Consider the following 26,285-nt stretch of genomic DNA (forward strand, 5'->3'; position numbering starts at 1 on the left):
TTTTTTTCCAGGCCACGCAAGCATAAAATACGAACAAGCACTCCATTAAATTACAATACTGCTACCCAAAAAATGTTGCCCAAATACCAACATTATTTGATACTTGTGGGAAGGGAGTGGAAGAGGACATGAAAAATACAGATACAGTACACCAAGTGAACATTTCCTGCAACCAATGAATGACATAAACCAAGCCTATATACTGGAAACTTTTGATGACCTGCTCAGATAAGATTCACCCATTTACTTGTTAATCAAAAGAACGGTGGTTCTAAGTAAAGGCAACTTAATGTTTCCGTGGGGCAGTGCCCCCAGACGGTACTCAAGGGTACACAGTACCAGCACCTCTTTTTGTTGTTGTTAAAAAGTGTGACACTTACTGTACAACTTCATGGTGAGTACTGGCACCTTTTATTCTAGAGACAAAGCACTGCCATGGGGGTTGCATTCTGGGTCAACACTCACATTGGTCAAACACACATAAGCATGCTCCATCCCCATTCTTCCCTCTTTTGGGTCCAGAAAAGGACCCACATGTTGGCGGTCGCATATCAATTGGACATGTCTAAAATGGTCACCACGTGTACTACTGCTTTGAGACCTAGATGGTGAGAAGTGGGATATAAAATTTAAAAAGAAAATAAATGACAGAGACACTAATCAAACTTCTTGATACTAATTGTGATGGTAGGACAAGCCAGAACCTACCTATCTGGAACATCCTCTATAAATCTGGTTGTTAAATTATGAAATTCTGCCAAAAAAAGACATGTTGCAACTCTTTGGTTTTCATTTTTTCTCCGACTTACAATAAAATTTTACATTTATTGAGCGAGTTAGCCTTTCCTCCTTTGATATTTGGCCAATGGGGCTTCAATCTTCAATAAGCTTTCTTTTTATTTTTAAAAATGCAAGCTTATCTAAAAACTTTACTCTTTCCAAGGCTACTCTGTAATCCTCATAGCAGAACGCAATTTTCTATGGCCCGAATTCAAGATTGTATTCATTTCATCACAATGGTGCTCTACTAGTCATACAGCTGTACTCTTACTACTGTTTCAGTAATTCCATGATGGCATTACACTTCTCACACTTGTAGATATATGGTTTACTTCTCCAGTCTGTTCTTCTTGCATTCACTGTATGACAGAAAATAGGTAACACAGGCATTTGATATCTTATTTTCTGTTTACTGATATTTCAGTTTGTCCTAACTATTATCAACACCAATATAACTTACCTTAGTACACTTAATATACAGTTGCAATCAAAATTATTCAACCCCCATTGCAAATCAGGTTTATTATCAAAATCAAACAAAAGCAATTGAAATAGCTCGACACAGTGGATGCTTCAAGTGGTTTCTCCATTTTTTTCTGTTTGCAAAAACTCTTGCACAAATATGTTGTGTTGCACAAACTACCTCTCAATATCTTTCCATGGATTACTAAAGATTATATACTACAGCCTCTATCTTTCTTGTTCACCATTTTTCTCATACTGGAATGTAGCCCTCAATATATCAATCTTACAAGTTCCTACATGAGAGTTCATTACTACATTTTCTCCTTTTGTCCGTTCATGGTTCTTTCTAAACCTCACTGTACATCTCACAAATCATGCCTGGCCTTCTTGCTGGAACTGCATGCTGTTAACTTCATGACTTCTATGTTTCTTATTGTTTAAAAATCACCAGAACAGCTTATGCTGTGAGAAAGGACTGACAACTAATGAATGAAGCACCAAATCAAAATGCTTGACTGATCCCAGAGAGCACTGAATCATGACCAGTACACAAGACAATCAAGAGCAAGCATAGCTTGCTTTCAGGAACATTTTCAAATTTCAAGTAGCTATATTTATCATCTGGGTGAAAAACTTTAGAAAAATGTATTGTGCGGTTGAGTGTTCAGCGTTTATTCTGGTTCTCTAACCCAACATACCAGCATATTTCAATACAATAGTCATCCGTTCAACATTTAAAAAAAAAAGCATTGAATTTACAGTGCAAACAGAGAAAAAAAAGTTACAGAGAATGAGCCAAAACTTCTGAACAAGGTTTAAGTATGCATTAATAAATAAAAGAGTAAAAAAGCTTCTGTGCAGTATTTGTGTTTATGTAAATGTTTATGTTATTTTTTTTTCTTTTGACATCTGGTAAAAGATCAAAAAATAACTACAGTTCTGAAATAATGGATTTTCCATAGTAAAGCAACATAAACAATGTACAGCTTTTTAAAATAAGCCAGACAGAACTAAAGTCAAAACATATCACTAGAAAATTATGTCATATTAAATCATCTTGGCCCAATTCAAAAATGAGAATTTGTATTTTCAGGAGCTAGTAACAATGGGGGGAAATCAGCGAAAAATGTATTGCAGGATGTTCATATGGAAATATCATTTTAAAAATGTAATGCAAATGTTATATGAGTATTTAAAGAAAATGGATGAAAAGATACTTGAGATTTTAAAATGTGGGTACTAGTGCTAATCATATTGCAATAGGACAGGAACCCCAAATATGGCTGCTATTTATAGACACTAACTGACATATTACTATTGCATAATCTAATGGCATTTTTATATTACACAAAAGTCCAGTTGGAGCATACTCTGCCATAATGTCAACTATTTTAAAGCAGTGCTATTATTCTGAATTGATTTGCTAGGAAACTGCATTTTGATTACTTTATGTTGATTTAACTAGAATCAGCTGTTGTTGTAATAAGTTTTTTTAATATAAAAAATAGGCTTAATATACACAAGGTTTGCTCATTATTATTAGTCTGATTATTGCTTTACTCAAGATATGTAACTTCTCTGCTAAGCCCTAAAAATCATTCAAATTATGGAAGAGACACTTGTTATCTGATTATTTTCCCCAAATGTGACCTCTGTTACTCTACTATAGTACAGTGGTACCTCGCAAGACGAATGCCTCGAAAGACGAAAAACTCGCAAAACGAAAGAGTTTTTCGTTTTTTGAGTTGCTTCGCAAGACGGATTTCCCTATGGGCTTGCTTCGCAAGACGAAAACGTCTTGCAAGTTTGTTTCCTTTGTCTTGCAAGTTTGTTTCCTTTTTCTTAAAACTGTGCATTCACTTCAAGGAGCAACTCATAGCACGCGGTGTGGTAGCCTTTTTTGAGGTTTTTGAAGACTTTGGTGATTTTTGAAGCTTTTCCAAAGTCTGTGTTTCGCAAGACGAAAAAATCGCAAGGCGAAAAAACTCGCGGAACAAATTAATTTCGTCTTGCGAGGCACCACTGTAATGTCTGCTGAGATGATTACCCACTGGGCCAATTGTTGCAGGATCTGCCAATAATACCAGTGTGTTGTTGTGACCTGATGGAGGTGAATTGGCCATGGCTGGAAGAATTAACTGTGGCAACTGGGAACAGACAAGAAAACTCATGAGATCTCAGAATCTTATGCTGTATTTGAGTGGAAATAAAGAAAGACTGAAAAGTAAAGGACTCACTATGCAGCTCCCAAAGCAGGGCTTGCCTTAGGAAGGAGGATGAGGATCACAAGTGCAGCTAAACCTTGTCACTTACTATGACAGATGGCCCAGGTAAAGTGAAGTTTGATGGTACAATATGGGCAAAACTCTACCAGAGTGATATAGCTCTCAGTATGCTGAGCTAGACCTTGACCTTGACTGATTGGCTGTGGGTACGGCTAGCCAGAAAGGGGTAGAGACAACACTTTGAGAGGGAAAGGGAAAGAGAGGTTTGGTTCCTGGCATTGGACTTCATAACAGCATAATCTCTGAGCTGTATAAAATCCTCCCTGAGGGAATATTTGCAGCCAGAGAAGTCAGACTCTGAGCAGAAAGTTAGCTTGAAAGATAGTGTTTATTATCTTTCAAGGGTATACAGACACATGAGAACTGGGAAGCTCAATTTTGGGAGCAGAGAAGTGGAGTTGTGAGGGAATACTCTATGTCAGTGGTTCCCAACTAGCTAATTACTGAGGACCCCCTATTTTTCAAAAGCCAAGCCACAGACCCCCTACTTTTGAAAATTTTGATCACTCTATGGTAGTTACCTGTGCAAAGCAATTTTTTGAAAAAAATGTGCAGTAGCCCCTAATAAGCAAAGGATTTTAGATATACTAAAAAACAGACCATAAAAGTTGTGATATTACCACAAATTGCCTATCCCCAGACAGTAGTAAAAACTTGTCTCCATTGCTCCACTACAACTGAATTAAAAAAGCAATTGTGTCCCTAACTTGTAAGTGTTCTATATGCAGAAGGCTTTTTATATGAGAGAGTATTCCTTATTGGGTTGGTACATCTTAGCAAAACTAAGTTGCGCTTTTGTTTTTGTTTGTTTTTTAAATAAAGGCGCACTCTGCATCTATTCTGGGTCTGAGTCATATACCCAAGAGACAACATTTCTGAGGTGGGACAATATATTGAACTAAGCCGAAGAACTACACACACTACCACAAGGCTAACTCAATTGCTTCAGGCTTTCTGGTTCCCCAGTATTGGTGGTAAAAATCTGCCTCAAGCAGGAAGAAAGGTGCAGGTTCAGAATCACCTACTTTTCTGCATCCTGGGATGGGAAAATTACCGTATTTTTCACTCTATAAGACGCACCAGGCCACAAGACGCACCTAGTTTTTGGAGGAGGAGAACAAGAAAAAAAATATTCTGAATCTCAGAAGCCAGAACAGCAAGAGGGATCACTGCGCAGTGAAAGCAGCAATCCCTCTTGCTGTTCTGGCTTCTGGGATAGCTGCGCAGCCTGCATTCACTCCATAAGACGCACACACATTTCCCCTTACTTTTTAGGAGGGAAAAAGTGAGTCTTATAGAGCAAAAAATACGGTACATAAATTCATGGAGATTATGGCTATCAATGGCTAGCTGTCATGATGGACTACCTCAGTCCATCATGGAGCATGGAGCATCAGTGTCTCTCTTTTTTTTACTATCAATGCTCTGTTATGTTACCGTTTATGTTATCTAAATATGGATAATGCTATGTCATTCTAAGATGCTATTAAAGTGCAGAGAAGTCTTACTTTAAGACACACCTGCACAAATTACCCTGCTGTTAGATTTTCTAGTGAGTAGATTGTCCCCATAAAAGGAACTTTCCCAGTAAACTCATTGGGACAGCCACATGGAATTATCTTCCTTGAAAGGCTCAGCATGCATTCTACTCTTGCTTGGTGTTCCCCTGAGCATCTTGAATGGATTCTTGACTATTTCTCAGAACATAACATAACATAACATAACATAACATAACATAACATAACATAACATAACATAACATAAGCCCTGTTGTATCAGTTCAAGGTCCTTTTAATCCCATGGCTAATCAGATGCCTTTGGGAAGCACATAACGAATCTCCATTCTTTTCAACTTGGAAAATAGGGATCATGTATGGGAGAGGGTTGTTCTATCCATTCCCTGCTTACGAGTTATGAGAGAGGGAAAAGACCTCTCCCTGCTATTTCATAATGTGCTTTTTGAAGTTCAAGTTATAAAAGATATTTGTTATGTGGCATGGGAAATTACTATTTTAGAAACATAAGCTGAAGTTCCTTTGAGTGTTTGGACTTTGTTGACCAGTTTGTAGGATCTTGAGCAGCGTGTTTCCAACCAATCTGCTGGAGCATACTGAAAAATCATAGTATGCTGGCCTCTTCAAAGAATCCAGTTCAGTTGGATGCCCTACTTCTTTTATGCTGACTAAGAATGTGTGTGTAAATGGAGTGGTGGTCTTTTCCTCTCTCTGCCCAGTAATCATTAAGTGAGGTAAGTGGCTGTATTTGGTGCAAAACTTTAACTAGATGCATTTTGGTAGAAGGTGTGTCAGCAAACTCACTATGCACCCCAGTGGGCACCTTGCTTGACAGCCACTGCCATAGCTCTCTCTCTATATGATCATCCTGTAACCCAATACATAGCTGTTTATTTAAATACCTCTGCCTTCAGCTCTAATGATATCCCCTTAAATATAACCAAGACAGAATAATTCATTTACTGCTAGGTTGCCCTGGGTAGAAAGATGGAGACGTCTTCATTTATGTAAGAAATGGCACACTGCAGAAATTTTATGAGGTGTGTACTTGCACATCAGAAATGGACTTGAATGAACCATATGGGGCTTGCACTGGCTTTGTGCCATGCATTATTAAGCTTCAAATTTAACCACATCTTCTGCTTAGACGTCTAGAATGAAGCTAGAAGTTTTGGCTGTGATACAAGCAGTGATGAAAAACACATGAGTAGTAACAAGTTTTCTTAACATCATTCTTCAGTGCTCAGATAGACTAATCTACAGAAGCAGTTTATTCAAGTATCACCCAGAGTGCCAGAAGGAACGGGAACTTTAAAGCGATTTTTTTTTACCCTTTTAATATTTATTGTTCATTTTACAGGCTTGAATCTGAGTTCTATATAAGGAACTGGATATAAACTTCTCAGGTGGATTTTTATCTTTAGAAGAATTTGACAAACCAGAAAGGTATGTTTTAGTTTTGGGTTGTGTTTTTTTTTTAAAAAAAACTTTTCCCATTGTAACTTAACAATGTGCTTTTATCGTTACTAATGTAAGCTAATTGACTACTGTTCAGTATTTTAAAGGATATATTAGATGATTGTACACTGTAGTAGAAATGCTTTTATATTGTGAACTGTATGAAGAAAGGAAAACAGGAAACCTGTACCTTTTGAACTGGTCTACCACAGCACAGTTATATTTATCTAGGAGAGAAAAAATAGCATCCTATACAGTTTTATAGACATTTAATGATATTTTTTAAATTTAGCAATGTTTCCAGGCATTCAGAATCTGATATTTACCAAAAAAGCAAAACAAACTGGAAGAAACTCACTGCCAAATAACTGTTTACAAAAACATGGAAGCAGTATAAAGTGCCTCTTCTTTGATGTTTTGAACAGATGAAAATAGTTAATTCCCCTCCAAGACATAGCAAGTCTCTGCATTTAAAAAATGTTTGACTTCCAATATTATACAGTAAACATTTCTGCAATGTTTCACCTTTATGCTGTTGATATTATAAACACAAAAGAGCTTTAAATGAATCAATTTATCTGGGAGAATGTATGAAAGGTTAGTAGATGCTAAGTTTATAACTAACTCACTGCTCAGGATTCCTCTTTTCCTTCCATGGTTTCTGTTTTTGTGCAGAGCAATGACTGGGGGTTACTAGCAAACACAAGAATTTCCCATGGCTCTTCACAAAAAAACAACATTTTCTTGCTACTGATTTACATTATTTAGAGACAAGGTTGTGTGAGCACCCTGCTCTAGACAATGGAAATTTTTAGCACTTTTAAAATCTGCCTTTTAACCATTTAGAATACACTCCAGTGTCAGCTCTGTCATGAAAACAAGTACCAAATATTATAATATTATGCAACTGGCATTTTGCCACTAGACAACTAAATGGTGTTCACTGTAGGTTTGCATACAACCCAATAATTGTTTTTACACTCCTATAATTGGTTATTTTAATATAATTGAGATGCTTTCCATCCTAGTACTTTTTATTATTTTGACTGCACCTTAAATTTTGCATAATTGCACATGAGTTACCTACTAATATCCTGACAGACAGCATTTTAAAAATACTATATAAGGAAGAGCACTGACTGCTGCACCAAGTATTAATGTGGAAAAAGCATCTGTGTTCTAATCCTAATCTATTGAGTAATTTTATTTATAAATATTAATACTTGGTGTGGCACCCTACCATTTATGCAGAAAGAAATATATCAGAAAGTTTAGGGTATTGACTTGATAGTAAGGTTGCTATCTTGTGAAAGTCACTTAGGCTGCAATCCTATCAGCACTTGCCTACAAGCAAGTTCCACATCTACTTCTTAGCATAGAATCGTGCTCTCAGTTTCTCAGATTTTCCACATATAAAAGTTAATTTGTCTTGATAAAGGGGCCATTGTGGTTTTTCTTTGTACATGTAAACCTGTAGCTTTAGTTTTTAACTGTATACATACATTGTTAAAGCAAGAGCAAATCAAGAGTGAGTATTATTTGGCAAAAGTCAGACAGAAAACATATTCCGACTACTTTTTATGTTCCATATATACTTGAAGTACATATCCCCAATGTCTCAAATCAATCTAACTCAACTTTCTTATGTAAAGTTAATTATTGAAGTTACAACATACTTCTGGCCAAATTGGCAGCATGAAACAATGTTTCCCTACCTTCTCTAAAATAATGATTTCCTGTGCCAAAATAAAATACTTAGGAAGTTTTTCCCATAAGACCAGGGGCTTAATTAGGACTTTTCCTACTGTTAAGACAGTATGACAACAGCACAGTTTAACAGCATGCAAAAGCTCTGAGGTCAGGGTATTTTTTCCTATTACAGATGTTGAGAAAGTAGGTAGGTTTCAGTGTTATTTCATTTACCAATCACTTGGTTCAAAGGAATGCCATTTTTTTTTGCATTTCCACCAGCCATTCAGGATTTGTGTTTGGAGTTTATCATACTGTTAGGGCCAGAATACATATTAGAATTCACATTTAGCTTTTAGACCATAATACATTTTTATATATTTTAAGTATATACCTAAAAAGGTAAATGCTGATTTATTCATTGGGAATTGTGTCTGGCTGTAGTTTCTTGTTGAGTGTGCACTCAGTGGCAGAGCTGAGTTTGCATCTTCATTATATGTGAAATTATTCTAAGTGAAATGGGAAGAAATTATTGCCTTGAGGAGAAAACTGAACAATAGTAACAGAGGCCACAGTTTTATTAGCAAGGAAGGAGAGATTTCCTTAATTTCATGTATGGACAGAAGTTTCCTTCACACAGCATACATATGGAGGGAACTCCATATAATAATAAAGTAGCAGTGCTGCTGTCCCTGCCCCCAGCATCAGGTGCTGAATGTTTTCTGGTTAAAACTTTGTGTATCCTCAAGTATGGGGACCTTTTCAGACAATCTGGCCACAGCAATGAAAGCACATAGTCTGTTTATTTAATTGATTGCGCTTCTTATCTGTGCAACTATGAACGAAACAGTAAGAAGAAAGTCATACAGGCCAACAGATTTGTTTTAAACATTACTGAAAGCTGCTCTGTTTTGCTGTGAGGGTGCCTAAGTATATAGAATAGAACAGAATAGTTCCTTCAGAGAGGGAGGGATGAGAAATGTATCCACAGATTCACTGTAAAAATCACTTAATAAAGTTGTATCCAACTAAATAAACTTTGGGAATGAAGGCTAGGTTGCAATTAATGTGCCAGCCTTTAAAAAGCCACAAGATTCTTTGTTGCTACAAGTGCTATGCATATGGAATAATAAGAGAGTCATTTCCTTGAATGAGTTAATTCCAAAATTCCAAAGAATGAGAGTGTAATTGTGTACACACCCTCAGAGGGGCAAGTGGAAGCAGTTCATGGAGAAGTATGAGAGTTTCGGTAGTTCATAAAGTTCCCTTCCCTTGTTGATTTCACTTCACTGATTCATCAAGAGCCCTGGACTTCTTAAGACAATTTAATACAATACTGCCAAGTAACAATACACTAGTTTTAATCTTCATGCACTATATAACGGCTGCAAATCTCAAATAATTCTACACCTCACAGTGTCATATTGGCCTTGTTCTCATGTAATATTAAGACAAACTATGGCACACAAGTATGAGCAACCCAGGGTTAAAAATGCAGCTGTGTTGCTCCTGCCACAGTCATGCTGGTGCTGTGCTATCTGGAGCTAAGTCATGGCTACCCTGAGGTAAGCCATAACACAGCTCACAATTTGCCTACCACAAACAAGCCATAAGCAATAAATAAGAACAAACATTGGTTGTAGCAAGACAAGCCACAAACTTGGGTTTGTCTGTAATGTATAGCCCTAGATAGAATGATAGCTGCAGGACCAGGGAGGAGCAAAGTGGCTTCAGTTTTTGTTCTGGACAACTGAACACTTGTTTGTTCTTGCTAAACCAAAGTTTGGCAAGTTGGTACATTGGATATTAAGGTGCAAATAATGCAACACAATACAGTCAATACCCCCTGTCCAAGGAGTTGTTCCTGAGAACTAGGAATGAAATCTGAGCCAGTTTATGTGCACATTGGCTGAAACTGTCTAAAGCCATTAGGGCAAACTCAAAGTCTTTGTAGTATTTCTTTTCAAACCCAGGCTATGAGGCCATGAGTTCATCAAAGCATCTAAATGGGCCCCATTAAAGAAAACTTACATCCTGGGAAAATTCATTTTTATGGGCTGCAACAGGGAAACACTTCATATTGGAAGTACAAACTTCTAAGAAGAAGTCCCAGACAACAGCTTACAAAGAAAGGAAATGCATAAACAAATTACAAACTAGCTTGTATTTTTTACTAGGAGTGTGTTCTCTGAAGATATGAGAGACTATGTGCTTCTCCTCCTCTTGGCTTTGTGCTCTGCTAAGCCTTTTATAAGCCCTTCATACTTCACCTTCAAGAACATGATGCTCATGGATATGGAAGACCTTGACGACGATGACGATGATGACGACAAAGATGACGATGACAGAGATGATGACAATTCTCTTTTTCCAACTAGGGCACCCATAATACCCTTTGATTTATTTCCTGTATGTCCCTTTGGATGTCAATGCTACTTGAGAGTTGTACACTGTTCAGATTTGGGTAAGAATAAATCTGTACTTTATTTTCATTGGATCTATGTTGTTTATCTGTAATACCCACACACTTTTTTGAAATGGCACAATCTGAAGGTGGTAATAGTTTTTTCTTTAGAGCCTATGAACTCTAAGAGTATTTCCCAGAAATAGAGTTCAATAAAAGTCTGTTCAGTAAATTAATATGTTAACCAGAATTATTTCAACAGCTGCCATCACCAAGGTATTAGGGTTATTTAGACACCTCAAAAATAAACACAAGCCTAGGGAAAGAACTGCTTTGCTATCTGTTACTTTCTTGTGTATCTCTAGCATAGCTTTAGATTAATTTTATGCCTAATTAGATATAAAGTCATTTTAAAAAAACATAACCATGCCACCAGAGCAGTCTTTTTGTAAGAGTTCAGTAGAATCTCATCTGTTCAATTTATCGGATGCTACCTTGCCCATGTTGAACTCTCTGATAAACTGAAACCTGATTCCAGGTTTCTAAATATAGCTTCATCTGTTACTCAAACAAAGGAGAAGGGGGCACAATCAGCATTAGATTTTATTGATAGTTGGAAGGGGTGATAGCCAACCAATTCATATTTAGAGTAGACCCAGCAATATCAATGGGTCTACTATGAGTAACATTGGCTATACCCAAAGTTGGAATTAATGGTTACAAAACATTTTAAATTATTGCAAAACTGAAACAAACATTTCAGCATAATACAAACAAATGGAGATTAAAGGGTCTTTTGTTTGTAGATGAATATTTATTTTTTATTTCTAATTAATAGGTTTGACCTCAATACCAAAGAATATTCCCTTTGATACTCGCATGATAGACCTTCAAAATAACAAAATAAAAGAGGTCAAGGAGAATGATCTTAAAGGACTCACATCGCTACATGTAAGTCTGCTTTCTAGCATTCCTAGTATTTGTCTCTATCAAGGACTATGGCAATCTATCTTATGTCAAGTTGATGTTTTCTACCCTGACAGCCATTAACATAAAATGTATGGAAAGCAATGTGAGAAAAGATCAATAACACCTATGGGAAAAGTCAGTTACAGTGGTACCTCTGGCTAAGAACTTAATTCGTTCTGGAGGTCTATTCTTAACCTGAAACTGTTCTTAACCTGAAGCACCACTTTAGCTAATGGGGCCTCCTGCTGCTGCTGCGCCGCCGCCACGCAATTTCTGTTCTCATCCTGAAGCAAAGTGCTATTTCTGGGTTAGCAGGTACTATTTCTGGGTTAGCAGAGTCTGTAACCTGAAGCGTATGTAACCTGAAGCATCTGTAACCCGAGGTACTACTGTATTTGTTATCTAAAGCACAGAAAAAAGCACTTTCCATACACAAAGTTGATCAATATTCCTGGTTTATTGTTTACCTAAACTACAGACAACCTTCAGTTCACCATTAACTGACAGATCTTGGGCTGAATTCACCCCTAATGAGTCCTGCCGTAGAAACCTGTGCAAGGACTTTCACTAATGCAATGGGGCTTATGCTCTCTTCTCCCACTATGTGCCCCTTAAATTGGCTCAGGGTATGTGTGTGTGTGTCAGGAGACCCCCCAGAACAAAGGGGAAGGAGAGAGGGGATCGTTCTGCCTGGCAAGCTGAAATTGTTGCACTGACGGAAAGACTGCTGTGGCTCATGTTGAATTCCTCCCCTTATGTCAGAGTGCAGATGTCTTCATATGCTGAAGTAAAGAAAATCTCATACATTTTTTGTATAAACTTTCCCGCGTCTTGGATTCCAGCTGAATGGCCAGTTGAACGCCTAACTAACAGAAAGTTCTTGGCCATATAAGAAATACATTTTGTTTAGCCTAGCACTTGAATTATAAATAAATTGACTACAGTCTTTTAAGACAAATAAACATTTCATAGCTTAATGTAAAATCCTGTTGTTTACTGACTACCAGTAGCAAAATATTGTGCCTAGCCAACATACAGCCTTCTGTTTAAATCAAACTAGCACACATGTTTTTTGAAATCTCACTGAACAGGACTGGGAAACTTTTTCCAGCCTAAGGGCTATATTCCTTATTGAGCAAATGCTAGACACATGTCAGCGATGGACATGTTTTACAAAGCCCTCTTGCAATTGTGATTATTGTTTCAAATGTCTAAGATTGGTACTGGAATCAGGAAACTCAATGGGGGAAAAACACATTTTTAGGGTGGCAATTCTGCCAGACCAAGAGAGGTCTGTCCCTAAGCACAGATTTCAGCCTTCAATCCTCTAGGAAAAGGGTCAAAGTTTCTCTTCCTCAGCTGCCTCAAGTTCTTGGGAATAGTCATGCCAAGGTACCTTAGGTCACCTGACTGAAGTTTCAGCCACGTGATGTGATTTTTCTATCACCACTGTAAAAAAGGAAGGGGGAAAGTAGACACCATCTTTGGTCCCCCTGCTTTGAATGAGACTAAGCCATTCACGCAAACTTGCGTTTGAGAGGGAGAGCAACACTGGGAGTAGAGCAAGGACATGATGTGCATGAAGTTTGATATAGAGTTTGCTTTGGTGGCAAATGAATTGCCATTCCACCCTGTCAAATATTTTATAAACACCAAGCGACAACAGAGCTACATGGCATTTAATGCTACCACTGTGGTGTATAGCATTCAGTGTTCTAATTACAGGATCTGCCAGCTAATTGGTAAGAGCTGCACAGTGAGATAGACACTGTGGTGTCATAGTTCAGGAGGGCTGTTGGGTGATACAGATCCAGAGACACTGGATCCTTTCCCATCTTAAGTACCACAATCAATATGGACCATAACCAGGATTCTGGGAAAGCACTGCCCTGCATAATTTCACTAAGCAGCATCAGCAGTTGTGGGACCGTTCCAAAATATCTTGCAAAATTCAGCTCTAAAGCTATCCATGGCATAAGACTTATGTCACAATCACACACAGTTGGGATACAGCTTACGTTTTGACAGTACATCTAAGTGAAACTAAATGTTAATTCTTATTTCCCATTCTTAAGTCCTGACTGATTTCACTCCCTCTTGTTACTTGTTACTTCTTCAAATCTAAACACACACAAACACACGTTTCATTTTGGAGCTTTCTGACGCGTAGATGGTGTTTTTGAATTCAAATGTGCAAAATACATATATGCAGTTTTAAAAAATATGACATCTTCTGAATGTGAGACGTAAAATAAAATAAATATTCTAACTTCACCTTTTCACATTTTGCCTAGGCACTTGCACTGAACAACAACAAAATAACCAAGATCCACCCCAAAGCCTTTCAATCAACAAAAAAGTTGCGGCGCCTCTACTTGTCCCATAATCACTTAACTGAGATTCCAGCAAATCTGCCAAAGAGTTTAGCTGAGATAAGAATTCATGATAATAAAGTGAAAAAGATACACAAAGAAGCATTTAAAGGAATGAAGGCTTTACATGTGTTAGGTAAGTGTGTTTTTTATAAATCAAGCTGTTGCATAACACCAGGGGGGAAGCAAACTACAGTACAGTATTATTTCATTCATCAGCAATGTGATAGAAATCAGGGATTAAATGAGCCCTAGAAGAAAGGAAGGCTCAGAAACAGAGCTGAGACAGAGCTGTCTGCATCCAAATGCAGCCATGGGGTTTCTGCTGAACAAATGGTTCCCAATAGTAGATTATTTTTTCTTAGCCCAAGCTTTGTAGGTAGAATTCAGATTCCTTTTTGGCTGCCTGTTATTTTCTACTCTACCCAGCAAATGCAAACAGAATGGTTGCTTTATAGGGCAGAGAAAAAAACAAACCATCATCTGCACATGGGAGTGAATTGTGTGGGAATGATTTCTTGTCTGGCTACAGTTCACACAGAAACAAGGCAGGCAGCCCAAGTTACTGCATGGTTCTCTCATACATCCCTACCCCATCTGAGCAAACTGTGTGCATTTGTGTGTATTAGACTTTGTCTCAGCTGGTTGAGTTTTTCCAACTATGCTCTCCTGCTCTGTGTTACATGCCTAAGTGGTCAAACTCTCATCTGCACCACGATGACAAATACTGAGATCATATTCCTAAGTGTGGGTGCTCTTAAGTTTCAGATGACTAGTTTGTTTTTATTCTTTAAATAAGATGTTTTAGAGGGGTGATTCACTTTGGGCAAGTAAGGTCAAGAAAAGTGTCTTGCCAGGTTACTTAAACATTTTAGAAATACGACAAACTAAATGTAAGGGGATAGTACAACTGCATTCCACCCTCACTGTGGAAGATTCTGCCATTCCCCAATAGAACAAACTAAGGAACTGATATATTGCATTGTTTTCTTGTAAGAATGTTTGAGGAAAGGTTTGTCAGGTAAAATAAAAAGTGTGGATTTCACCCTGGCACCCTATCTCCTCCATCCCTTAAAAAAAATTAAATCCAGGAAAGTGCCCTTCCTTATCACAGTCATATGGAGATGGGTTCTGTTTACTCCATGATGGGAGGCACACTGTACATAATCAAACATTATTTTATTTATTACATTTATATACCACTTTTATCTTCCAAGGATCTCAATAATGTGTACATGGTTCTCCTCCCTGCCCCATTTCATCCTCACAACAACCCTTTGAGGTAAGTTGGGCTAAGAGATGGTGACTGGCTCAAGGTCACCCAGTGAACTTAATGGCTGAGTGAAGATTCAAACCCTGCTCCTCCCAGGTCCTAGTCCAGCACTCTAACCATTATGCCACACTGGAACTGAACCATAGCTTTGAAAATAGATTATGCTGCTTTGGAGGGCCCTGGCTTAAAATAAACTCTCACACTGGTCTGTGTGACATGGACAATTAAAAACATAAGGAGAACCCTGCTGGATCCACAGACAAGTGTTATTTAGACCAGCATCCTGTTTCCTACAGTGGGCAACCAGATGCCTATGGGAAATCCACAAGCATGCGTAAGGGCAAACAACTGGTATTCAGATGCATGCTACTGCCTGATTGCAGCTTAAGGCTACAAAAGCAGACTGAAGGTGCAAATTTACATGCCTATGCAGAAGTTTCAAAGAGTAAGATAGCATATGTCATGATCTTGAGGAGAGACAGCAGGGAGTATAAAGGACACTGACTACTCGAATTAGGAAGAAAAGTAAACTGAATCCTGAGAGTGAGGTACATTTCTATTGGACATTTTCTGCCCCAACACTAGGTTGTGCTGCATAACTCATCATAATGAACTTTACCAACAACAGAATTAGTGAACAGACTTACATGTCTATTCCAAGTTCCAAGGAGTAAGATAGCATATAGTCATCAAGCCTAGCAGCCAATGACAACCTTATTCTCCTTGAATTTGGCCAATCCTTTAAAGCCATGTAAGTTGGTCGGTATCACATCTTGTGGAAATTAATTATTTCCATCTTTGATAAATGTTTGCTTTATGAAAGGTTGACTGAAGTTTTTGAAAGAATTGTATGCAACTAGGAGCAAGTGTTCCCTGACATTTTAGAAGCTTTGATGTGCATTGCTTTGGTTTTTGGTTGTATTCTCCTTAAAAACAATGCACGACTTCAAGAATTTCTGCCATGTGACATGGCTTAATTTCTAAGCAAGAAACATTGGAGCTCAACTTTGTCTGGGAGTCATGCCTTCACATGGAAGCCACTACCCATACCTATGAGTATGAAGAGAACATTTATATTTCTGAATGGAGGAAATCGTGCTACACATGTTTAAAGACATTCTTTCATTTCTTAATGCTGTAAAAGCCTCAACCAAGGAAAGGTGTCTTAAAAACTACAGCCTCACAAGCCACAACTGTTATTCTTTTGGCAGAGATGAGCGCAAATCCTATTGATAATGAAGGAATAGAACCTGGGGCCTTTGAAGGTGTGACAGTCTATCATATAAGAATTGCAGAAGCTAAATTAAACTCTGTTCCTAAAGGTATGCTCTTTTTTATTATATAAATCAGGTTTTTTATCTTACATTTTCTCATGTACATTGCTTTCTAATTTTGAGTTTGGTATTATGCTGATTGAATTAAAAATAATGGTGGTGATATACTTTTTAATTGCAATGCATAATAAACATCAGAAGCCTATGGACACACCAAGGATCACCAAAATATGCAGATACCTGGGCAGATAGCAAAAAACTTGGAAGCACAAATTTAAAGGATATACCGTAGATTCCGGTGTATAAGGCGACTTTTGAACCCCGGAAAATCTTCTCCAAAGTCGGGGGTCGCCTTATACGCCAGGTATGGGTGGCACGGAGCTGAGCCCGCCCCCCGCTGCTGCTGTGGCGGCGGCTCCGAAGCAGCAGCAGCGGGCGGCAGACTCAGCTCCATGCCGGGCAGCTTTCTCCCTGAGCGCGCCCCTGTTGCTGCTTCTGAAGCAGCAGCAGCAAGCAGGAGGCTGAGCTCCATGCCGGGTGGCTTTCTCCTGGCACAGAGCTGAGCCCGCCCCCTGTTGCTGCCCAGTGTATTGGGCAACTGGGCTTATAAGACGAACCCTCAAATTGCAGCTGCCAATTTGGGGGCGTCGCCTAATACGCCCAGTCGCCTAATATGCTGGAATCTACGGTACATTTTTTTCCTTAAGTGCCTTAAAATTCTGAGAAATCCCAGAAGTAGGTGTTTCCTGAGGGTCACTACTGTAGCTACTCTAATGACTATCTACCTAGGAAACCTGATCATTTGGAAATACAGATGAACTGATAATACACTATCTCCTTTTATGACTCAGGTTCATAGAGGTGTCACTGCACAGTGGCAGAGGGTAAAGCTGTAGAGTATCCAAGTCCTAGACAGAGGACTTGTCTGTCTTGTTGGACAAGCAACAGCAAATAGCTGTTATTTTGGGATCAAAACCTGGGGCAATGTATTATGGGAACTGGGGGCAAGACTAAGGCTAACCGGCAGGCAATCTGAAACATTGCTCCGGTGCTTGTTTGAAGCCAGCTGACAACTGAAATACTCTTTTAGAATGGTACATGTTGTTGAAGGCCATCCTGGCAGTCAGTCTTATTAAAAAGCCAGAATTCTCCTTTTGAAGTGTACACTGACTCTAGGATTAGCACACTGGTGAAGGCATGATGCCCAGAGCTGGGCCACCTTCCAGGAAGAAGTAATCAATATTCTCAGGAGAAGTCAATGAGGAAGTATGGTCTGTTTATGTTACTCTTCCTCTTTAAGCAAGGAAGAAACCTCAGCAACCGCTTCTTGAGATGGTCTAGGGAGAAAACCTCCCACCTTTCCCAGGGTCCTGATGTCCCAGGAGTTCTCTTTTGCTGTTGAGATATCTAGTAATGAGCCAGGGATACATACTCACTATGTAGTCACTAAAGAGGCAAACTTCTCTGACATTATTATGACAACTTAAAGGAATTCATAGAACTCTACAGAAAACAATTTCCTAAACTAGTTATAACAACTTAGTGAGGGTAGAGAACTACTAGTTCCTTGTACCATTTTCGGGAAATATTTGCCTTCTAAATAAAAACTCCTGGGGAAAGCAAGACATCCTTTCATGACATGCCATAAAACACAGGAAATCAGCCTGAATTGAAATCCTCTTTGCTTCCCAGTTCCTGAATGAACACAAGTAACCACACAACTTATGCATGTTTACCCCAAAGTAAGTCCCATTGAGTTTAGCAATGTTTACTCCCAGTTACTAACTGTAGGCTTGCAGCCTTAGGTGATCCTAAACCCACCTAACTTTTTGTTGACTAAACTCAGGGTCACAATGCAAGAAAATGTTAATGTGAAAACATTAATTCTCCCTTCTGAGTAAAAATTAACATTGGCAGGCAAACAAGTGTGAACAAACATTTTTGTTTAATTTACCAACAAATGACCAGAAAAAACATGAATACATACACTAGAAAAATATTAGCATGCTAAAAAGAGTAGGGAAAGAAAACTATTAGTTGATATTTTCATACTAGTGTTGCCAGAAGTAATAGCACTGGAGATTTAATATTTTCCTAAGCCACTATGGAAATTAGAAGCATGCTTGAGGTCATGGTACTGCACAAAAAATGATAACTAAATATAATAAACAGAAAGCTCTTGGAATCTAGAAGTACTAAATGCCTTCCATCTCCAATTTTAAAGCACACCACAGAAACAACTTTTGGCTATTCCCTGAATACAGAGGCCAACAGTTCTGAAGTATGGGTGGCTGCTTAGATTTAACTTGGAAAGCTATTCTGCAGATCAGCATGAAAAGAACACAACAAGGATACTATTATGCTTACAATTTCCATAGCCTATGCTATCATAATATCCTTGACAAATATAAAATTGCAACTCCTACATCCTTTGGAAAAATCCTACATGCGGTGATGATTATCACATATTTTTATTAGAAAAAAAATGAACTTGCTCATCAGCTGCTGAGAAATTGCACACAATGTCTGTATCTGGTTTTGTCCATTTTAGGAAGTACTAGGGCAAACTCAAAAGTCTAGCAAAAGATACATAGTGAAATTATAACATTTGAAATATCACAAATATATGCAGGTCCACTATAACACTAGATGTTGTGTCCTTGCCACTTATGAATGAAGTGGGTTATGTGGTTATAAGGCACCACGGTGCACAATGCTGTCTGCAGTGTCATGCCTGTATGCATGTAAAGCCACTCATAGACATACTTTATAACCCTAGGACTAGGTAAAGGTAAAGGTACCCCTGCCCGTACGGGCCAGTCTTGACAGACTCTGGGGTTGTGCGCCCATCTCACTTAAGAGGCCAGGGGCCAGCGCTGTCCGGAGACACTTCCGGGTCACGTGGCCAGCGTGACATCGCTGCTCTGGCCAGAGCCAGAGCCAGAGCCAGAGCCGCACACGGAAACGCCGTTTACCTTCCCGCTGGTAAGCGGTCCCTATTTATCTACTTGCACCCAGAGGTGCTTTCGAACTGCTAGGTTGGCAGGCGCTGGGACCGAGCAGCGGGAGCGCACCCCGCCGCAGGGATTCGAACCGCCGACCTTTCGATCAGCAAGCCCTAGGCGCTGAGGCTTTAACCCACAGCGCCACCTGCGTCCCTCTACCCTAGGACTAAGGAAACCCTATTCCTGCATCCCAGATTCTTCAAAATAGGATATGGTTTGAACAGATCTCAACAGGCAAGAATCAACATATAGAGAGATATATTTTCCATTTACCATGCTGGGTAACCTTAGGCTTGTCACTCTCACCCTAACGTACCTTCAGATTGCTGTTGTGATAAAGTAAGATAAACTAGAACTATGGATGCAATATTACTCATTTATTTGTTAATGTTAAATCAAAACTATTTGACAAAAAATTGTTGCCAATTAATTTGGTAGCTACTTTAAACAAATCATGTATGATTTTTAATACAAAAACCACGAGAGTTTTAGAGGACTCAGACAGGATGAAGTGTCTCTTCTAAGATGCATGCCCACTGCTACACATGCAGGAATCATCTTTTTCTAAAGGAGTGTTTTTCTTCAAAAACTATTATTTTAGTGAATGGAAATACAGCAATCCTAACTGGGTGAAGTGATGGACACTTGCAAAGCCCTGCTGGCTTGTGGTGGTTAGGTCAGGAGGTGAAAGAGTGCCTATTTTTATTTTCGTCTCCCAGCAGTTCCAAGACTGCCTCTGACCCTCTGTTTCAGAGTCTACCCCATCAAATCTTTCTGCTGATGTATATGTGACCTCCAGAGCATATTACACTTACACACACACACACACACACACACACACACACCACGCCATGTGGAGAAGTATGATTGCCCCATTTTACCCCTTCTAGCCAGCAGATCTAGGGGTTAGGATTGCTCTCTAAGTCACTTATTTTAATTAATTGACAGTATGCATTTCTACTTAGAAGTAAATCCCACTGTGTCCAAAACAGTCCATGGAAAATGTACACAGGATTGCTGTTCAACACTACAAGCCTATATATGCCTATTCAAAAGCAAGTCCCATGCAGTTCAATCACGTTTACTCCCGGATTATAGTTTTGCAGTCTAAAACTTAAGCAATAAATTGAACAAGATTTTTTAAAAAAACCACCCTAATAATAATTTGCCCTAAGTCTTTTATCTAATAGTAGGAAAGGGAATGACAGCATAGAAAAATTCCAGAAACTTATTGCAGAAATTTCTGCACAATATTATTTACAATAGTGAGACTTTTTCTATCAGTTGCATTAAAAATAACATCTTAATGCTAAAGGCAGAAGTCCTGCAAATGAAATAGAACAAACTATTTTCCTCAACACAATTAATACATTGCCTCTTGAAACTCTTTGTGTCCAGCTTAAACACTTAATGTGTGTCTCTCCCTAATAGGATTGCCTTCCAGTCTATTGGAACTTCATGTAGATGGCAACAAAATTACTGCAATAGAACTCGAGGATTTTATTCGTTATAAAAACCTTCAAAGGTAACACTTAATATGGAAAATTCTTTCCAAACATTTTATATTATGTAAACATTTTAGGATTTTCTCATTTTTAAAACTATGAGGAATGGTGCAGTGATTGAAACAACCAATATTTCCTAAAAAAAAATAATAAGGGCACTTCGAGGTGGAACATTTCTCAAGTGATTCAGTGTACCTGGCATCTGATCAGTTATGTAGGAACTGGGCCAGTCCTTTTGTTCATTCATGTGGCATTTAACATAGTCAAAAAGCTGGTGTCATGGTACAAGCAACAGGTCACAGCAAGCTGTTAAATTTCCATGCAACACTTTAGCCATTTCAGCTTCTATATGGGCATTGCTTAAGGAAGCGTGGCTGTGTAATCCATTTGTTTCACTCAAATTAATTTAAACCTTGCTTTTTTTACTTCACTAAGATGTGGACAGTATTGTGATTATATTACAGTCTCTGAACTAAAGTGCCTTTATCTTGTAAGACTCACCACACATAAAGTCCTTAAGAGCTATTGCTAAGGGGAAAAAACAGCACTTACCATGAACTTGTTTTGCTGTTTAATTTAACTAAATTGAAAAATATGAAGAGCAAATGGGAACTTGAGCCAAAGTATGGTGAGTAAAAGACAGCTTCAGCACAACTGAGAGAAAAAAGTAAGATTAAAGACCTGGTGAATAGTAGTTCTCATTATTTGTTTCACCAAGTAATTTCAGAAGACAGTGCCCAGTGCAACTGATTTTAGGAAGACATGTTTACCTATCTTGAGAAAATAATAAAATAACGGGGAGGGTGTGTGAGGAAAACTCAGGACAATGGCTACAGTTCAGAGGGCTATACAGTACGTTCACAGAGTACAGAGACTGTTGTTTGAAAGAAACAAGTCAAGAAACCTGTGTACATAACCAAGCCTTTCAATCTCAAACAGAATTGCCAGTTTAGGTTGCACATGAGGTCAGCTGGAGATTTGGATTACTTCCAGATGAGCATTGTTGCAAAAGAGAGAGCAGCTGGCTGAAAATAAGACATTGTTTGTTTGTCCGGGGAGCAGCATAAGGAAGGCAGAGTTGCTATAGAGAGGGAGGGGATGGAAGAAGCCTTAGAAAAACCCACTGACCTTTCAAAAAACTGGATGTCTTGATTTATCAGAATGATTAATTATTAGAACTCCTTCTGTTATAGGCATCATATTAGACAGCCTATATATAATTCTACCTCTGTAATTAGCTCTTGCTTCAACTGAATATGAGATTTGAATCAGATGCTAAGTATAGACTCTTAACAGAATAAAGACTAATGATGAAAACTGAGAATGGTCAGTGTCCACTACAATGTTCTGAAACATACTTTTGTATACTTTCTCATTGGGTTTCTCTTTGCCGGAGGTATCAGCATCAAGGTACCACTTATTCTTTCTGGAAGACTTGAGTACAATAGCAAGTGCCCCACTTTTCTCTAAATTCTCTGTACACTGCACAGGATCGTGGGAAGGGTAGGTCACTGGCAACCAAATTATGGGTTTGGCTAGTAAGCCAAGACTTCTTAACCACTGTTTCTATATGTTCATTTCTCTATACAGTATGTTAAATGGTTTCTTAGTGTTATCTTAAACCATATTGTCTCAGGTACGCTTTTTTAACATTTATCTTTAGGTTGGGGCTAGGAAACAACAGAATCAAAGATGTGGAAAATGGCAGTTTTGCTAATATGCCAAATATACGAGAAATCCATCTAGAGAAGAATAAACTAAAAAAAGTGCCTTCTGGTTTTCCAGATCTGAAGTATCTGCAGGTAATACACAATGCAGCAGACTTTTAAAATCTTATCCTCTTGACATTTTTGTCCTACTTATTCAGTGTATTGTCAATCTATACAATAAACGTTTTTTTAAAAATGTGTTGGATTCAGTTTTTAGCCCACAGATGGGGGCAGGAAAACCTAACTTCCTTGCTACCACCAGTCTTCAGAGTTCCCAGAAAATACTTCCCATGTGGCATGGGACCTTTAGAGGAGTGGACTAGAGTGCAGAACTTTCTGCTCTACACAAAAAAGGAGCCTATGCCCAAATTTCACTCTCCCTTCACCCCCCCCCCACTTAGCAGGGTCTTCTGACTCTCGGGGGGATGTCATTTTCAGGGGGCTCTAGGGGCTGGCAGGGAGAAGGATGAGAAGTTCACTTTCCACCTATCCCCAGCTGTGTACAGGTATCTGGATCCAGCCAAATATATTTTATGGTTTTTTATTTAAAAAACCGGTCAAGACATGGGTTTAATGTAAGTATGCACTCATGTGCAGCAATTACCAAAAGCTAAGAGTTAAGTCCCAGTGTAAATGCAATACTACCTGACTGCCTGACATGGATACATGATCAGGAACAGAAGTTTACAAACTCTTCCATTTTCCCCATCTCAAACTGGCATATCCGCCCCCTTTTAATTCCAAACTATCACCACTGATACATCTGGACTTGTGTTTTCATTATCATAGTGACTCTGGCAACCCATTTTCCCCCAATTTTTACCTTTTGTCCTCAAAAAGCATATCTAAGAAGTATCAAAAATTAAACATTAAAAGTATATTGAATATTTTTCTATAAATCAATATAAACCTCACTTTCCCCTTTGAATTTTAGATGCAAATATCTAAGGCTGCAATCTATACACTTTTACCTAGGATTAGCATATATTTCAAATCTTCACATGCAATTTAATGTAGTCATGGGATATGTCAAATATTTATTTTTTCTTTCTGTCCTCTTACAGGTTGTCTTTCTTCATTCTAACAGTATTTCAAAAGTGGGAGTGAATGATTTTTGCCCAACAGGAGGAAGGCTGAAGAAGACGTTATATAGTGGCATAAGTTTATTCAACAATCCTGTTAAATACTGGGATATCCAGCCTGGAACATTTCGCTGCATATTAAATAGAAACAGTGTACAGATTGGAAATTATGGAAAATAAAGGTGTATATCCAAAACGTCATTCAAACTGCAATGTTAAAACCAGCAATATAATACTTGAAATTTGTTGAAGATGAACAACTTTATACTGTCCAATTGCTTTATAAAATACTAATGTAATATCCCATAAAATTCTAATCTTATGTTAAATTTACATATCTTCCAGAATAAAAGGCCTCCTGAACCCTAAACTGGAAACTTATCATTAGGTGTTTCCTATCATTGTTGTCTAAGCTATGTTTATAAACTATTTTTTCCTTAGCAGAAAATAATGCAAAATTTTGAAACATTTTTTTGATTAACCTATATTTTTTTCTGTATTGCAAACGTATCCTGTAAAGCTATTTATCAGATTTCAAGGGGGAATTGTGAACTTTTAAGTTAACAAAAGTAAACTAAACTGGCTAAGAAGAAATTTTAAAAGGTACTGTAGTATTAATTTGTTGGTAAAATACATCAGGTCAGGTTAGATAATATGTATATCTTTGTAGTAAGCTGAAAGGCAAGATTGATACCATACACTTACAAGCCTCAAAGCCTTTAGTATTTATTCATGTAGTTTCTCCCGAAAACTATATATTCTGTTGGTAACAAAGGTGTATGTATGCTAAATATTAACAATGTAGAAATCCTATAACTTTTTTTCTTTTTTCTTTTTAAAGGAATGATAAAATTCTCTGCAGGCCAGTACAAATACACCATTGTTATATACTGTAAAAATAATTACTCAAGCTGGCAGTTTGGGACACAGTTAAAAGACCTGCAGTCATAGGGGCCTAGTACACTGTTGCAAAGGGATTTTTTTAAATGAATGGACAGGAATTCCAAACATGTGTAGCATACCAAACTTAGTTTACAGAGGAAAAAGGAGTAGCCCCTGTGTGCACAGAGCTGTGTGTGTACACCACAGCCACTGGATCACTGTCATTGTATGCTGACCTTGTATTCCATATTACATCTTGAGTACTGTAACTTTGCTGAATCCATATAATGCAAAATGTGTTTGATCATGATTGAATAACTAATGATGGGACTGTATAAAAGTGGCTATCTTGACTATAGATTTAATGTGCTGTTCATATAAACAGGAAGTTGAGAATTTAAAAATTCTAAATGGTGTCCATTAAAACGCTAGATTGAAACCTTTAATGTTGTCATGCTGTTTCCTATTCAGTTTAAGTAAAATAGTAATATTAAAAATATACTACTTATTGTAAACTTTGCAGCCTGATTCTTGGCATGTTTTATCCAAAAGCCTGTCCAATAGATTACAGTACAAGTTAATTTCTAGTATGAATTTCTAAGATTCCTATAATAGATTTTGAAATTTTACTGATTTCTCATAATCTTATTTATTTACTGTAGACTGTATCCAACTAAGCTAGAATAAAGCCACTGAAATCAATAGCCTTGATTAACTTAAATCTATTGTACAATTCATTCATATTAATACTTATATCTAGGCTTTTGGCCTATTACCAATATTTCTTCCAAGAGCAATTTTTATGATATGCTGCTGTGGGACAGGTGGGGAAAAACTTTCCTTTCTGTGTACCTCCTTCACTTTATGTAGCAAATCCTATGTGTGGTTTGCCTCCTTGCACTCATGGTGTTGTTACTCCCTTTACAATAATTTAAATATATGGCCCTTCCTATCAGTCTCATTGACAAGGAGAACAGGTGAGGTCCCTACAGACTGGAGGTGGGCAAATGTTGTCCTCATCTTCAAGGGGGGGGGGAGAAGACCCAGGTAACTACTGACCAGTGAGCTTGACATGGATACCAGAGAAGGTCCTTGAACAGAAAATTCAAGTTGATCTGTGAGCATCTAGAAAATGATGCTGTGATTACTAAGACCCAGCATGGGTTTCTCAAAAATAAGTCATGCCAAACAAATCTGATTTCTTTTTTTGATGGAATTACAAACTTGGTGGATCACAGAAATGCTGTGGACAAAGTGTATCTTGATTTCAGTAAGTCCCCCATGATATCCTTGTGAGGAAAGTGGCAAAATGTGGGTTGAACAAGGTAACTGTTAGGTGGATTTGTAGCTTGACTGACTGAACCCAAGAGTTCTCATTAATGATTCCTCACCATCCTGGAAAAAAGAGACAAGTGGGGTGCCGCAGGATTCTGTCCTGGGCCCATTGTTGGTCAGCGTCTTTATAAATGACTTGGATGAAGGAATTGAGGGGATGCTCATCAAATTTGCCAATGACACCAAACTGGGAAGGGTAGCTAATGCCACAGAAGACAGAACCAGAATTCAAAATGATCTTAACAGATTGGAGAACTGGGCGCAAGCTAAAAAAACAGAATTTC

The 26,285-nt window shown here is 38.1% G+C and overlaps 2 protein-coding genes and 1 long non-coding RNA gene across 5 annotated transcripts in view; 1 reads left to right on the top strand and 2 right to left on the bottom strand.

The window, feature by feature from the left end:
• Nucleotides 1–25,368, top strand: ASPN (asporin). Of its 2 annotated transcripts, XM_079967327.1 has the most exons (10): nt 1–394; nt 3,314–3,575; nt 6,405–6,490; nt 10,369–10,655; nt 11,434–11,546; nt 13,859–14,072; nt 16,421–16,531; nt 20,920–21,013; nt 22,657–22,795; nt 23,767–25,368. In XM_079967327.1, exons 4-10 carry the CDS (start codon nt 10,388–10,390, stop codon nt 23,962–23,964), a joined length of 1,137 nt encoding a protein of 378 aa, XP_079823453.1. In that variant the 5' UTR covers nt 1–394; nt 3,314–3,575; nt 6,405–6,490; nt 10,369–10,387; the 3' UTR covers nt 23,965–25,368. The 2 variants fall into 2 exon arrangements, with proteins under 2 accessions (XP_079823453.1, XP_079823452.1); XM_079967326.1 differs by lacking the exons at nt 1–394; nt 3,314–3,575 and having other exon boundaries at nt 6,125–6,490.
• The window catches only part of LOC307211090, a 387,208-nt gene that overhangs the window by 75,100 nt on the left and 285,823 nt on the right, over nt 1–26,285 (bottom strand). The window lies entirely within an intron of this gene.
• The window catches only part of CENPP (centromere protein P), a 163,128-nt gene that overhangs the window by 69,475 nt on the left and 67,368 nt on the right, over nt 1–26,285 (bottom strand). The gene's annotated exons all lie outside the window — the stretch shown is intronic.

This window comes from Podarcis cretensis, assembly GCF_951804945.1.
Source record: "Podarcis cretensis genome assembly, chromosome: 2".
In the NCBI taxonomy this organism is placed as follows: domain Eukaryota; kingdom Metazoa; phylum Chordata; class Lepidosauria; order Squamata; family Lacertidae; genus Podarcis; species Podarcis cretensis.

Excerpts from the sequence above, each read along its gene's own strand:
- ASPN (XM_079967327.1), top strand. The coding sequence starts at position 10,388 with ATGAGAGACTATGTGCTTCTCCTCCTCTTGGCTTTGTGCTCTGCTAAG. Across the intron at positions 10,656-11,433 it reads TGTACACTGTTCAGATTTGG|GTTTGACCTCAATACCAAAG; the intron begins GTAAGAATAAAT and ends TCTAATTAATAG. Across the intron at positions 11,547-13,858 it reads AAGGACTCACATCGCTACAT|GCACTTGCACTGAACAACAA; the intron begins GTAAGTCTGCTT and ends CATTTTGCCTAG.